The 13,327-nt window shown below is 59.0% G+C and overlaps 1 protein-coding gene across 1 annotated transcript in view; it reads right to left on the bottom strand.

Moving 5' to 3' along the window:
* Positions 1 to 5,550: 5,550 nt before the first annotated feature.
* Positions 5,551 to 13,327, bottom strand: part of LOC138806761 (glutamate receptor ionotropic, NMDA 2B) — a 188,839-nt gene continuing 181,062 nt past the window's right edge. Inside the window, exons 11-14 of the mRNA XM_069992101.1 lie at positions 12,183 to 12,343; positions 11,060 to 11,247; positions 8,640 to 8,878; positions 5,551 to 7,426 (exon numbers count right to left, since the gene is read on the bottom strand). Of these exons, the coding sequence (XP_069848202.1) occupies positions 5,564 to 7,426; positions 8,640 to 8,878; positions 11,060 to 11,247; positions 12,183 to 12,343 (2,451 nt within the window). The 3' untranslated portion in view covers positions 5,551 to 5,563. The remainder of the gene's footprint in view (positions 7,427 to 8,639; positions 8,879 to 11,059; positions 11,248 to 12,182; positions 12,344 to 13,327) is intronic.

Genomic DNA, 13,327 nt, shown 5'->3' with positions numbered 1-13,327 from the left:
GGGTCACCCGCACGCCCAGCTGGGGCACTGCTGACCCCTCCTCACCCCCCATGGCCGGAGAGGAAGCAAACACAGCCGGATGGACCCCAGGGACCAGCAGGAGCCCCGGAGGAGAAGGCGGGAAGATACAGAAAACGCGAGGCGGTGGTGAAAAGGGGGTTTTGAACCCGTAGCTCTGGGATGTGTAAAAATGTCAAAAAGAAGAGATCTGGGCTTGGCTATGGTGTAAGGGAATGGAAACTCGGTGTCTCACCAAACCAGGAAACATCAAGCCCACACGTGTAATCCTATCCACAGACGCACACCTGCTCACCTCGGATCCCCACACACGTAACGCACGCACTCACACATCGCATACCGAGACATTTACGTATTCTACGTGACGTAAGGTATTCCGTCTAAAAACTTTGGGTGTCCCTTCTCGGCACTAGCCCGGGGATGTACTATGTGTTCAACAAATGCGGGTTTAATCAAACTCCTATAGTTTAAAGAGCAAGTCGACGTATTCATCAGTGGACTGGGACCACCCTGCCTTCCAATGACACATAGAGAGAGCTTTGGTGCTAAGTGAGGAGGCTACACCGCTCACCCTTCACCACGGGCTGACGGTTGCACTTCTGAAACCATAATCACCACGCTTCTTTGCCGGAGAAGAGACTGCGCACCATGAGAAACTCGACTCCTCCACCCCGCCGGCTCCCCGCATGGGCCTCCTGACATGCATCAAGCACACCAAAAAGCATTCAGCGCAGATTGGCACCAGCACTTTGCCCTGTGGCAACTGGGAGCTCAGTGCCCCCAGCACCATGCATCTCCCCGAGGCTTGGACGCAGCAAGGACTTCCGTGGACTTGACTAGATGGGCGGTCTGTTCTGAGTCGAAGGACTACGGATGGCAGTCATGGGAGGAGGGGGGTGGTCAGTGCGGGCAGAGGTTCAAGGACATCTCGGTGAGGAGGGGCGGTGAGGGATACGGGACAACTTGGTGAGCCCAAGAAACTAAGGGAAGCCAGCTAGGAAATGGCTCACCCGGGTCACTTTCAAACCATGCTGTCGGTTCAGCTCTACCCTTGTGGCCACCCCTTCCGGTGCCCTGGGATGGAGAGACCTCGGCCTTCGACTGTCTACGGGAAGCGCCACCGGCCCTTCAAGGCCCCACGCAGGACTGGGATGCCTCGGCCCGTACGGGGCCTGACCCTGTCTCCCCAGCCCTCGCCACCCTGGCCCGCGTGCCCCCGGACCTCTGAGCATCTTCCCGGGAAAAGCAATGAGAAAGCTAATGTAGTTAGGTGTTTCAATGTACAAATCCCTAATATGGCTTAAAAAACGTCGCTTTTCCCAGGAGGACGTTTGTCGTCCACAATGGCTGAGCCTGCGTGTGGGGTGAGCCCGTGGAAGTCCCTGTGAGGATCGGGAGATGGAACCACGGACACCCCCCACCCCCAGCCGGCCATGCCGGGGCCACGTCAGCAGGATGGCCACGCGTGCACACGGTCACCCCAGGGGGTGAGGCGGGGCGGGGGCCACCCCGGCGCACATTCCTTATATGGCTTTGAGTCCAGAGAGCAACAGGCAAGGTGCACCCCTGACGGCACTGGCCCACAACACCCACACCACCGCACACCCGACTCACTCCCCCGCCACGAGCACAGACCCACGGGGGGTGCCACGCAGGGCCGGGGCAGAGACACAGAATTTCAACATGAGAGAGAGTGTGTTCAGGAACAGATTTTCCAAAGGTGATCGCTCTGATCCTTCCGTCCTTTAATCTGAAAGGAACCCTAAGCAAACCAAACAAACAAAACCCCCCAAAGGCAGAACAGAAAGAAACGAGAGCCCCGGTTCTTGGGCGCGGTGTGCGGGTGGCCAGCACCAGCACGCGGGGCGTCCCCGGGCGTGGACGCCCCGTTTGTCGCGCCTGGCACACGTGCTGTGGGTGTTACGGACGCCGCCGCCGGCGTCGGATGGGGTCATACGGGGCTCCTCCCCCTCTCCCCCCAAATTCACGACATGGCTGCGGCCAGTTCAGGGTGTGTGGGGCTGGCGGGGGACGGGGGGCGGGGGAGACAACGTGAAGGGCGGTTCCTGGGCTCTGGCTGAGGAGACACTGTGAGAAAGTTCCGGAATGACGGCTACTGTATAACCCCACCCCACCCCCCCACCCCCTCCGGCGGCCCAGGTCGGACTGCAAGAGACATACCCAGGACCAAGGAGAGGCAGGACCAGGGAGGAAGAGGAGAGGCTAGAGCCAGGGAGCGAGGGAGGGAGGAAGGGGAGGAGGGAGGGAGGGAGGGGCAGCAAGTGAGCGGGAGGGGGGGCTCCTGAACGCCTCCTCCCTGGACCTCCACTCCCAGCTTATTCTGGAAGGGACAAGGTTCACCACCCCCCCACCCCATCCCCTCTTAGTCCTTGTGGGTTGGCCTTGAACCTCTGACTCGGTCCCAATTCAACCATCTGATGGGGGGGGGTGCAGGGAGAGTGATTGGTTGGGACCAGAGAGATGGGGGCATCCTGGGGCTGGATGGGAAACACGGCACGGATGTGGGGCATGGGGGGGGCGGACCTCACCCTGTGGGAGGGGAGAGAAGAAAAGACAGGATGGAGAAGAGAGGGACAGGGAGAGGAGGAGGCGAAGGAGAACAGAGAAGAGGAAGGGTGGGGAAGGGAGAGGGGAGGGGAGAAAGGCCACCACACCACACCAGGCCAGCAGTATGACCAGAGGCATTGTGCGTGCGTGTCCAGTTAGTCCGACGTCAGGTTTCGAACACCATCCTTGGGGCCCACGAGCAGTAACGGGACGGGCGGATATGAAGCTGCCCTCACTGTGGGTCCTCGCGTCCCCCTCCCTCCCCCTCTCGTGGACCAGAGCGGCCAGCCATCTTTTCTAGAAAGGCGCGCACATCTTCACCATACCTTCCTGGACACAGAGGCCATTCACACGGCGACAAAAAGCCAAGTGGGTGGACATTTTCCCCTCCTAGGTGACTCATTAGAGGTGAGAAGGGGGTGCGGGTGGGGGGGGAGCCGGGGACCTGGGGCATGGGGGCAGGAGAAGGGTTCCGGGTGGCGCGAGGGTTGTTCGACATCAGGGAGGCTGGGTGGGAGAACCCTGCAAGGATGAAGCTTCCGGAAATTTCTCAGCCACGCCAAGAGCGGATGGGAGGCGATTCGACGTCATGTCCGGTTTGCAGCCCTGTGCGGGCGGGTTGTGACCCAGCTCCTGCTGTCCATCCATGGTCCATCTACCGGACCGGGGTCAGCCAGGGTGGGCGTCGGGCCATGGGGTCCCCCCCTCCCGAGGCCCAAGGTTCACGGCCAGTAGGAAGACTGTTTTGGGGTGCGGGAAAGATGGACGCCAGAGACTCTGCCCTGGGTTTTAACCCCAGCGGCTTTCGTGGACATTCACGTGTTTTGATTTTCCCCAGACACTCGGAGGCAAAGGCCACGCAAACAATTCTCCCGGTGGGAAATGGACCAAAAAAAAAAAAAAAAGAGAAAACCCCACAAAGAAAACACCCCCTTGTGAATGAGAAACGCTTGGTCGCTGTCCGTCCCGTCCCCACCCACCCTCCAGCTCGAGTACTCACAAGAGAACGATGTAGCTATACAAAAGAAATCCATTAGAAAACAGAAATATTTACATAGGAAATAAACACCATCTCCCTGCCTGTCACCCGCAGAGACAGACGCAGCCCCCCGTGTGTGCGTGTGTGTGTGCGTGTGTGTGTGCGTGTGTGTGTGCGTGTGTGTGTGCGTGTGTGTGTGCGTGTGTGTGTGTGTGTGCTGGGTTAGTGGTTGGGTGTGGTTTTTATTTTGAAAGGCGTGAGGTAAGAGGAGAAGTGAGGGGTGAGCCCCCCGCACCCCGGCCCGCGTCAGGGTGAAGCAGTGTTCCTACGGCCCTTTTCGTCCTTCCTCCCGGAGCGGCCTCGCGCCCGCCGTCCTGGCTCCGATTCCCCGACGGCCACAGCCCTTTGCCCCCACGCGCGTGTGTGGGAAGAAAACACGGCCTTCGGTTGGCTTGCAGATGGAAGGTAGTGGAGGTATAGGTGAGGGGGGAGGGGGAGAGGAGGGGGAGGGGAGGGCGAGCTGGAGGGCGTGGCTGCTGTCTTGCGGGGGAGGGGAGCACCGTTCTGGCTTGCGTGTCCTGTGCGTCACAAGGCGATCCTGCCATCAAGCGTCCACGGCGACCGACCCGAGGGAGGGCAGGGCAGCGCCCAGGGGGTCCTTTCCCTTCTCAATTCTCCATCTTTCCCAGAGGGGTCCTGCCTTCACCACCACCCTGGTCCCTGGAGCTGCATGGGCGCATGCATGCACAAACACACACACACACACACACACACACACACACACTGCACGCACACTCATGAGTATCGACTTGCAAGTGGTGTAATCAGAGAGCTGTTGCTAGAAGGGTCACGAGCTTCTGCCAGGAGGGCCCTCTCAAGTTGGGGGTCCCTCCTAGCTACACCCCTCCACTTCCATATCTCCCCGCTCCGTCCCTGCCTCTTGCCTATCCCCCCCGTCTCTTGCTGTTGGTATTTCTTGGGGAGCGCTCAGCTTGCTCTTCCAGCCCCAAGTGGAGTAAGAAGGGGTGAAGGCAGTGTAACCCCGACACCGATGACAGCAGCCCCTTTCCTTGAGACCCTCCCAGAGCTTGGCCTTTGACCAAAAGCTCGAGAATTATCTAGAATCCATTGCTCTCAAGAATTAAAAGCTGCTGAACTCCCTCCCCTCAGCTTCCCAAAAGTTCTTAAATCAGCTGCAAGTACTGGCCATGTCACTAAAAATAAATAAATAAAACAATCACGCTCACGCCTTGCTTTTGTGGGATACCCCCCCCCATCCCCGGAACAATCTTCATCTTCACATGTTCCTTCCCCACTCATTCAGAAAGGTGGCAGGGAGAAACCCACAAAACTCTGGGGACACACACACACACACACACACGCACACACACACACACACACTCTCCCTCTGTACCCTGGGACCCAGTCTCAGAGCAAACTTTCCTGGAATCCCCACCTCCACTGTGGCCTCCCTGCCTGGTGGGTGGAGTCACAGCAAACCCCTCTCCCCTTCTGCCTCATCTGTGAACAGCCCACCGGGCCCTGGCCTGTTCCTCTTGGCCTCTGTGCCCTCCCCCAAACAGAGCGCCCGAGCCTTGATATTCTGTCGCTTGGTCCTTTGCCCAGCTCCCATGGGAAGGTCAGTCTGGGAAAAACTAGTCCTACGTGGAAGCGGCTCCTTTTCCTTTACCCCTGGGTGCCTCTCTGTGAGCTCCTCCTTCCTAGCAGGCCACCCTCAGCTTGGGAGAATGTCCATTTCTGTCCTCTCCTGGGAACAGGGATGGAGGAGGGAGGGAGGGAGGGAGGGAGGGAGGAAGGGGGGGGAGAGATGGCACCGTCACGGGCTGCCAGGACCCCGCACGCACCCACGAGGGAACGAGGAGACCGAGAAAGGAGCCGACGGGCAGTGAGCTCACTCCGGACCCGCCCCCCCAGGCCTTCACATGCACCCCGACGCCCCTGGCCCCGCCCCTCCCGTACCCACCTCTCCGCCCTCACTCACACATCAGACTCAATGCTAGACAGTTTTTCGTACACATGACCGTTGCTGGAGCCATTGAAAGCCCTGGGGTTTTTGTTTTTAGGCACGCAGGGGTTGGACTGGTTCCCTATACACATGTCCTTCTGGAAGTGACCGGCCGCCACCCCCGGCTTGCCGGCCACCAGGCCGCGGAAGTCCGGCCTGGCTTTTGCCGCCGCCCCGGCCACCGTGGGCTGTGGGAAGAAGTGAGATTTGCTGCCGTGGAGCAGGCACTGGTCATCTCCGAACGTGGGGATGAAAGGGTTCTGGGTGACCCGGTCGGGGTACAGGGACTTGCTGAGCATGTAGCCACCGCCGCCGGGGTTGTGGTGGTGGCCGGCGGCGGGCACCGAGGCTTTGCTGTTGGCGAAGCCCCCCTCGCCGGCCGCCATCTCGAACATGTGGGCGTAGGGGCTGCCGTCTAGGAAGCGGCTCTTGTCCTTGAGGCTCACGCTGCGCGGGGCCAGGGCGGCCTCCTCCTTCTGGAGGTCCACGAAGGTGTCGTAGGAGTGCTGGCGCCGCAGCCGGTTCCGGTTCTTCTTCTGGGCCTTGGCGTTGGTGGGGCTCTGGGGGTACTTGGTGGACGGGGCGGCCCCGGCGGGCACGGGGGTGGGCCCGGGCTCCAGGTCCTGCAGGGAGTTGTCCTCGCTGATGTCGTAGAGGTTCCCGGCCTTCTTGCACGCCTCGCAGCGGATGCACGGCTGTCGCCCCGAGCTCTGGCCCGGCACCACGGCCGTCGCGTAGTTGTGCAGCTTCGACGGGCAGCTGCGGCAGAAGTTCCCCGTGGACCGCTCGTCCCAGTCCACGGAGCTCAGGCTCTTCTCCCACGGCGCCGGCACACCACCCACCACGTGCTTGTCGCCGCCGCCGCCGCCGCCACCGCCGCCCGTCGGATGTTTGACGTGAGGCCTGTTGGGACACGAGCCGCCACCACCGGTGCTCACCGAGTCTCGCTTGAAGCCGTCGCCGCCCCGTTCCTTGTAGATGTCGGTGAGGTCCACGTGCTCCCAGTGCGGCGAGCTCTCCTTGGGCCGGAACTGGTCCAGGTAGAAGTCCCTCAGCCCCTCCTTGTCCCTGAAGTAGCGCTTGTGGTCGGGCGAGCGCGGCGGCCGTCGGCGGTAGGCCAGCTCGATCTCGTCGAACTCGCGCCGGGACTTGGCGGACGCGGGGCGCTTCTTCAGGCTGTCCTTGTACTGCTGCTTCCGGCGCTTGGCGGCGTTGCCCTCGATGTTGCCGTAGGTGACGGTGTGCGTGGAGATGTCGGAGGCGTCGGAGCGGATCAGGTCGTCGTGGCCGTAGCGGTCGCTCTTGAAGGAGAACTTGCCGTACAGGTCGCCCAGCTGGCCGTGCTTGGCGGGCGGCGGGCCCAGGTCCAGGGGCTTCTTGCCGAGGGGCCGGGGCTGGGTGGTGAAGGGCGGGTTGTCGCAGTCGTACAGGCCGTCGATGGAGCTGGTGCTGCCGATGCTGTGCGGGCGGTGGTGGTGGTGGTAGTGGTCCTGGTACACATTGCTGTCCTTCAGCTGCAGGTTCCCGAACGTTCGCTCCACCTCGCTGATGTAGTCGCTGAACAGGTTCTCCTCGCAGGGCGGGTTGTAGGACTTGCAGTCCGAGTGCGTGAAGCTGCGCCGGTGCTCCGAGATGTCGTAGACCGACGACTCGCGGCGGATGAAGTCCAGGGCGCTCTGCGGGGAGCCGTTCACCCCGGACAGGTTCGCCATGTTCTTGGCCGTGCGCAGCAGACGCAGGATGTTGGAGTGTGTGTTGTTCATGGTGGCCGTCGGGGAGTTCATCACCGACTGGCGCTCCTCAATCGCCACCCCGTGGATGCAGCTGTAGATGCCCTGTGGGTGGGTGGGGGGAACATCAGAGAGCATGAGTTAGGTTTTCTGGAAGTTTCTGGAAGGTTCCAGAAAGTTCTGGAGACCAAGAACTGCCCTCTCCCGCTGGGAACTGCCTGGCTGGGGAGGAGAACATCAGAGAGAGAGAGAGAGAGAGAGACAGAGAGACAGAGAGACAGAGAGACAGAGAGACAGAGAGACAGAGACAGAGAGTGTTATGGTCCTGGGGCTGGAACTCAGGGCCCAGGCTCTGTCCCTGAGCTTTGCTGTTCTTCTACTGGAACTCTGTGGTGCAGGGGCTGTGACCGCCCCCCCCCCCCGGTCCCCCTGCAGTTCCCTTCTCCACATGGCCTCAGCCCATGGCACAGCTAAGAGAGGACGTGGAGGGCCGGCTCTCCACTGCAAAACCAGCCCAGGCCCAGAACGCGTGATTCTGCTGCCCCGGTCTCCCGAGAGCTGGTCGGCAGGGCCTGGGCCACCACGCCTGTCTGACAGGCTTTTTTTTTTTTTGACTCCCGGGACTTCATACATGGTTAGAACACAGGCGGAATGAAACCACCAACAATATACCTCTGCACGTTGCAGCAAGAGAGCTAGCCACAAGAAGCGCAAGCGGTCTGAAGGAGGACATGATTAATGCAGCCTCCGTGGAATCAACTAGTGCTGATGAAAAGCACTGGGGACCAAGCCAGGATTTCCGTTCCCTAGACCTGCCAGTTCTTGTTGAGCACCAAATGTTCCCGTCCCACACTGTGCGGGGCTTATCTCCCTCTCTCTCTGAATAAATATGAAATATAATATCACCCACTCTTTGTTTTTTGGGTCAGTCATGGGACTTGAACTCAGGGCCTGGGCGCTGTCCCTGAGCTCTTCAACTCAAGGGTGGCGCTCTACCACTTGAGCCATGGCTCCACTACTGGTTTTCTGAGTGGCTTATTAGAGATAAGAGTCTCACGGATTTTCCTGCCCTGCCTGGCTTTGAATGGAGATCCTCAGATCTCAGCCTCCTGAGTGGCTGGGATGACAGGTGTGAGCCACGGGCCCCTGGCCTATCATCCACTCCTTAACCACTGGAACCACATCACACGTGCTCCCAGGGAAAATGCATGCAGCAGCTACGCCAGGCCAGCGCTTGCGCCCCCTAGGAGCTGGGTGTTCACATGGTGTGGGGCCATGCCGCCTGGGGAGCCCCGGGCATTGACCCGGAAGCACTTACTCTGCTGATGGAGAAGACCATGCCGGGCTTGCCAGAGCAGACGCCCATGAAGCAATGGCGGAACTGCCAGTAGAAGAGGTGCTCACAGATGAAGGTGATCAGGCTGAGGGCCATGGCCGCCCCTAGCATGTAGAAGACGCCCGCCATGTTGTCGATGTCCAGCTGGCTGCTCATCACCTCGTTCTTCTCATTGTGACAGATGCCGGTGAGCCACAAGGCTTCCAGCTCCTCCATCTCCCCTGAGGACCGGGCGGCGGCCGGAGAGACAGACAGGGAACGAGGGACCGTGGGAGAGGGGGAGAGGGAAAGGGGGAAACAGAGGGACATGGAGGAAGACAGAGAGAAAGATAAAAACATGAGAAAAAGCCAGAGAGACACAGAGGAAGGAATTGTGTCCACACTCATTTTATTACCATTAAATGTGACTCAATCTTTTTTGTGTGTGTGGCCAGTCCTGGGACTTGAACTCAGGGCCTTGGCACTGTCCCTGAGCTTCCTTTGCTTACGGCGGGTGCTCTACCACTTGAGCCACAGCACCACTTCGGACTTTTTCCATGTAGCTAATTGGAGGTAAGAGTCTCATGGACTTTCCTGCCCTGGCTGGCTTCGAACCGTGATCTTCAGATCTCAGCCTCCTGAGTAGCTAGGATGACAGGCATGAGCCACCGGTGCCTGGCTCAATCGGTCATTTTATTAATATGGTCATATATGAATCCATCAGCGTGTCCAGCTGCTACTCCATGGAAATCTAGGAGGAACCTGTGGGCGATGTGAAGAAATGAGAGGTGCCCATTTCTCTCTCTGATGTGGTACAAATAGCTTTGCAAAGGACCGACACTGCTTAGCTCTACGCCATGCAGGTAAGAGAGGCCCGGCCAGTGGGGGTCATTGTGTGGCTAGCGTGGTCAGTGGGTGTCCAGAAGGGACGGGGGGCCTGGTGAATGGGTGGATTTTAATTTCTACTTCAGTGGAAAGTGGCAGGAAGAGGACAGTCAAGGGGGAGGCGCAGGCACACATAAGGCTCGCTGAGGGGAAGGATGGAGAAGAATCCAGCAGGTAGCAGTCTGCAGATGAGGTTGAACAGAAACGCTCATTTAAACAGATTAGGTCAGGGAAGGACAGACAGAGAGGCAGAGGGACGGAGTCCCTGGATTGCAGGAGTAGGCCTGGATTAAGAGCCAGCCCACCCAGACCAGACCTTTCTCTTTTTCAGCCAGCTTTGATGGCTTCCGTTTGGCCGGGTTTCAGTCTTTTGTGCACTTGGGTGGAGCTGGGGACGTCAGAGGCAGGAAGGAGACGGAAGGGAGCAGGTGCCATGAGGAGAACTCCGAGGAAAGAAAATCATCTCACGAGGAAGGCTGCCCATGCCAAGGGTTCGAGTCAGGTTAGAAACTTTGGATGCACAATCCGATAGGGGCCCTTGCCCCCCAAGGCGTTCACAAGGCGTCTCCAGCTCGCCGGTGACCTTGGTAAAACCACGGAAGGGCTCACGGCAAGCTGACTTGTTACCTCACCAGCCGTTCCCCCTGCTCTTTTTGACATCAACCCAATCTCTTTCTAACTCCTGTCTTTGATCAAACAATGCTTTTTGTTTTACTCTCTCTCCCTTCTTCCAAACTTGGGCAGCAGCCACTTCACCTCCAATTTGGAAGGCACCCCGGGTCCTCCTAAGAGACAGGCATGATTTGGAGCTGTGTGGCAGACACTCTACAGAGCGTTGAGATGGACACCGCCCAGGAGAAAGCGGATTAATGTCTGGTGGCACGCGTGCACGCACACACACACACACACGCGTGCAACATCAGAGTGAAGAGAAATGTGGAAAACCAGAGCACAAGCAATCAGGAGAGATGACTTCCTGTTCTGTCTTCTGATGGAGGACATGGGAGATTCTTTCCTTTTTGGTGTGTGTGCCGGTCCTGGGGCTTGAACTCAGGGCCTGGGCGCTGTCCATGAGCCTCTTGGTACTTAAGGCTGGCACTCTACCACGTGAGCCACAGTGCCACTTCTGGCCTTCTCTGAGTGGTTTATTGGAGATCAGAGTGTCACAGACTTTCCTGCCTGGGCTGGCTTTGAACCACGATCCTCAGATCTCAGCCTCTCCTGAATAGCTGGGATGATAGGCTTGAGCCACTGGCACCTGTGAACACTTAAGATCCCAGACTCCAAGCCTCCAGAATTACCAGGCAACAACCCAGGCCATGTAAGTCGCCTGGCTTAAGGCCGTTTGTCTCGGCAGCACCAGGAATCTACCGAACACCCCCCCCACCCTCCCGCCCATCTCTGGTCAACTAGGGTGACAATGAATTCTAATTGATTTATTGATTGATTTGGAAATGCACAGATTGAAGGCAGGGAGCAGGAAGGCCGGGGTTCTGGGCCGGCCTCCAGTGTAGGCCCAATCCCGTTCTTGGACTCACCGTCACCGAACAGCTGCAGGATGGCCAGGTCTATCTGGCGCTTCCAGCCCGAGTCCTTCTGGATGGCGATGCCGTAGCCGGTGGAGGCGAAGACCTTGCCACTGCCGATGGTCACCAGCTTGCAGCCCTCATCCCGACCGGCCATGTAGTTCAGCACCGCTGCGTCATAGATGAACGCGTCTAGTTTTCTGCACGAGAGAGAAGCAGGGGGGCCGGGTCTAGAGGAGGGGACCCATGGCAGGGGGAGGGCAGGAGTGGGGGAGGGAGTCATCCGGAAAGCTACAGGCAGGGCCCAAGGGTCTGCTCTGTTCTCTGTGGATTCTGGGTGAAGAGGAAGGGTGAGAATTCTATAACTTTTTTTTCCTTCCCATTTCTCAGCTTATTACAGCCCAGGGTGGGGAGAAGGGTGTGGGTGTCCGGGCTTCGATAGGTGCTATTATTATTATTTTGTGTGTGGGTTCTGGAAGGTTCTGGAAGGTTCTAGCCTTCTGTGCTGGGTGGGGATGGCGTAGGCTTGAGTAAGGGGCAGACACGAGCCATCACGAGAGAGGGAGAGACTCAGAGCTCGCAGACCCTTCTGTGTGGAACTGCATGGGGAAGGGTGGGCATCGAGGGCGTGCTCAGAGGCCAGGCTGCAGGCAGGGGCCCCGCCCAAGCCCAGCCTTCACCGCAAAGCCACGCAGGCAGCAGACAGATTCGGGGGAGCACGCAGCAGGCGGTCTCCCCAGATTTCCACGAGGTCAGCTGCTTGGTCATGAGGCATGGGTGGGCTTCTTATAAAAGGGGGCACAGCCCAAGTCCCCAAAGTTGCTTTCTTGGGTGTCTGACTGGCGCTGAGTCTCACAGACTGGCTAGGATTTTCAGGCAGGCCACAGGTGCCTGGCTCCTTTCTACTTAAAAAAATACGCATTTCATCTGTTTCATGATTAAGCGAAGGCCAACAGACGGGACACAGAGATCAGCCACAGCCCGGGAGCCGCGGAGCACGGGCCGGCTACCCCGGGGAGGCGTGACGCAATCGTGTGTCAAGGGCCAACGTGGGCCTGTCTCAGTGGAATGGTTTTAGGGCACCAGGTGTCTGACCCGGTGGGTACTGGCACCCCAGGCTCAGGCCGGTGCTTACCCCGTCTTGAGGGAGAGCAGCGCGTCGTCCACGCCCCTCTGGTTGAACTTCCCCATGTAGGCGTGCATCTCCGCGTAGTTGTTCCGGATGTTCCGCTCCGTGCTGCCGTTCGGCACCGTCCCGAAGCGGAACGGGGGTGAGAAGTCATTGGGTCTCTGGAACTGGGGGGAGAAAGGGGGGGGAAGGGAGGGGGGAGAGAGAGAGAGAGAAGGGAAGAAAGGAGAGGGAGAAATCCAAGAGGAGAGGGGGGGAAGGAGAGAGAGAGGAGAGAGAGAGAGGGAAAGGGGGAAGGAAGGAAGGAAAGGGAGAAATCAGGGAGAGAGAGAGAGAGGGAGAAGAGAAAGGGGGAAGGAAGGAGAGGGAGAAATCAGAGAGAGAGGGAGAGGAAGAAAGGAGAGAGAGAAAGCCAAGAGGAGAGGAAGGGAGGGGGGGAGACAGAGAAGGGAAGAAAGGAGAGAGAGAAATCCAAGGGGAGAAAGAGGGAAGGAGGGAGAGGAGGGTGGAGGGGGGGAAGAAAGGAGGGGGAGAAATCCAAGAGGGGGAAAGGGAGGGGGAGAGAGGAAGGGGGAGAGAGGAGGGAAGGAAAAAATCAGTGAGAGAGAGGGAGAGAAAGGGGAAAGGGGGAAAGGAAGGAGAGGGAGAAAGCCAAGAGAAGAGAGGGGGAAGGAGAGAAAAGAGAGAGAGAGGAGGAGGAGAGATGTCAGTTGGTATGAAAGTCAGTTTCTCAGGATGGGCAGGTTCTCACCAGAAATGGGCTTGAAGTCGACTTCATACACATTGCTAGAAGTTTCTATGGGCCCAGCCCTGGACCTCCGGCGACGCGCCCCGCGTGCGTGTCTGGGCTGGTGGCACGATGCGGGAGGGCAGGCACTGAGGGCTGCAAGGCGGTGCCATTCCTGTCCTTTCTGGAAGTTATACCCTGGCCTCTCCACCAGCGGCCGGGGCACGGCCTCTGCGCAGCGAAGGCCCCGGGGGCCCCGGCGGTACGAGCCGCACACACTGGGCCCCCGAGGGTCACGCGAGCTTCGCTAACGAGTTTTCTCTTGACCCTGACACAAGACACAGACAGGATCTGCTGCCACACCAGATAGGACTTTAATTGTGTGCCTCCCCTTGCTAAAATACTCCGTAGATCACAAACGCCT

This window comes from Dipodomys merriami, unplaced genomic scaffold (genome assembly GCF_024711535.1).
Source record: "Dipodomys merriami isolate MVZ:Mamm:240054 unplaced genomic scaffold, mDipMer1.0.p SCAF_408, whole genome shotgun sequence".
Taxonomy (NCBI): domain Eukaryota; kingdom Metazoa; phylum Chordata; class Mammalia; order Rodentia; family Heteromyidae; genus Dipodomys; species Dipodomys merriami.
The sequence above is the reverse complement of the archived record's forward strand: the minus strand, read 5'-3'. Positions and strand labels throughout refer to the sequence as shown.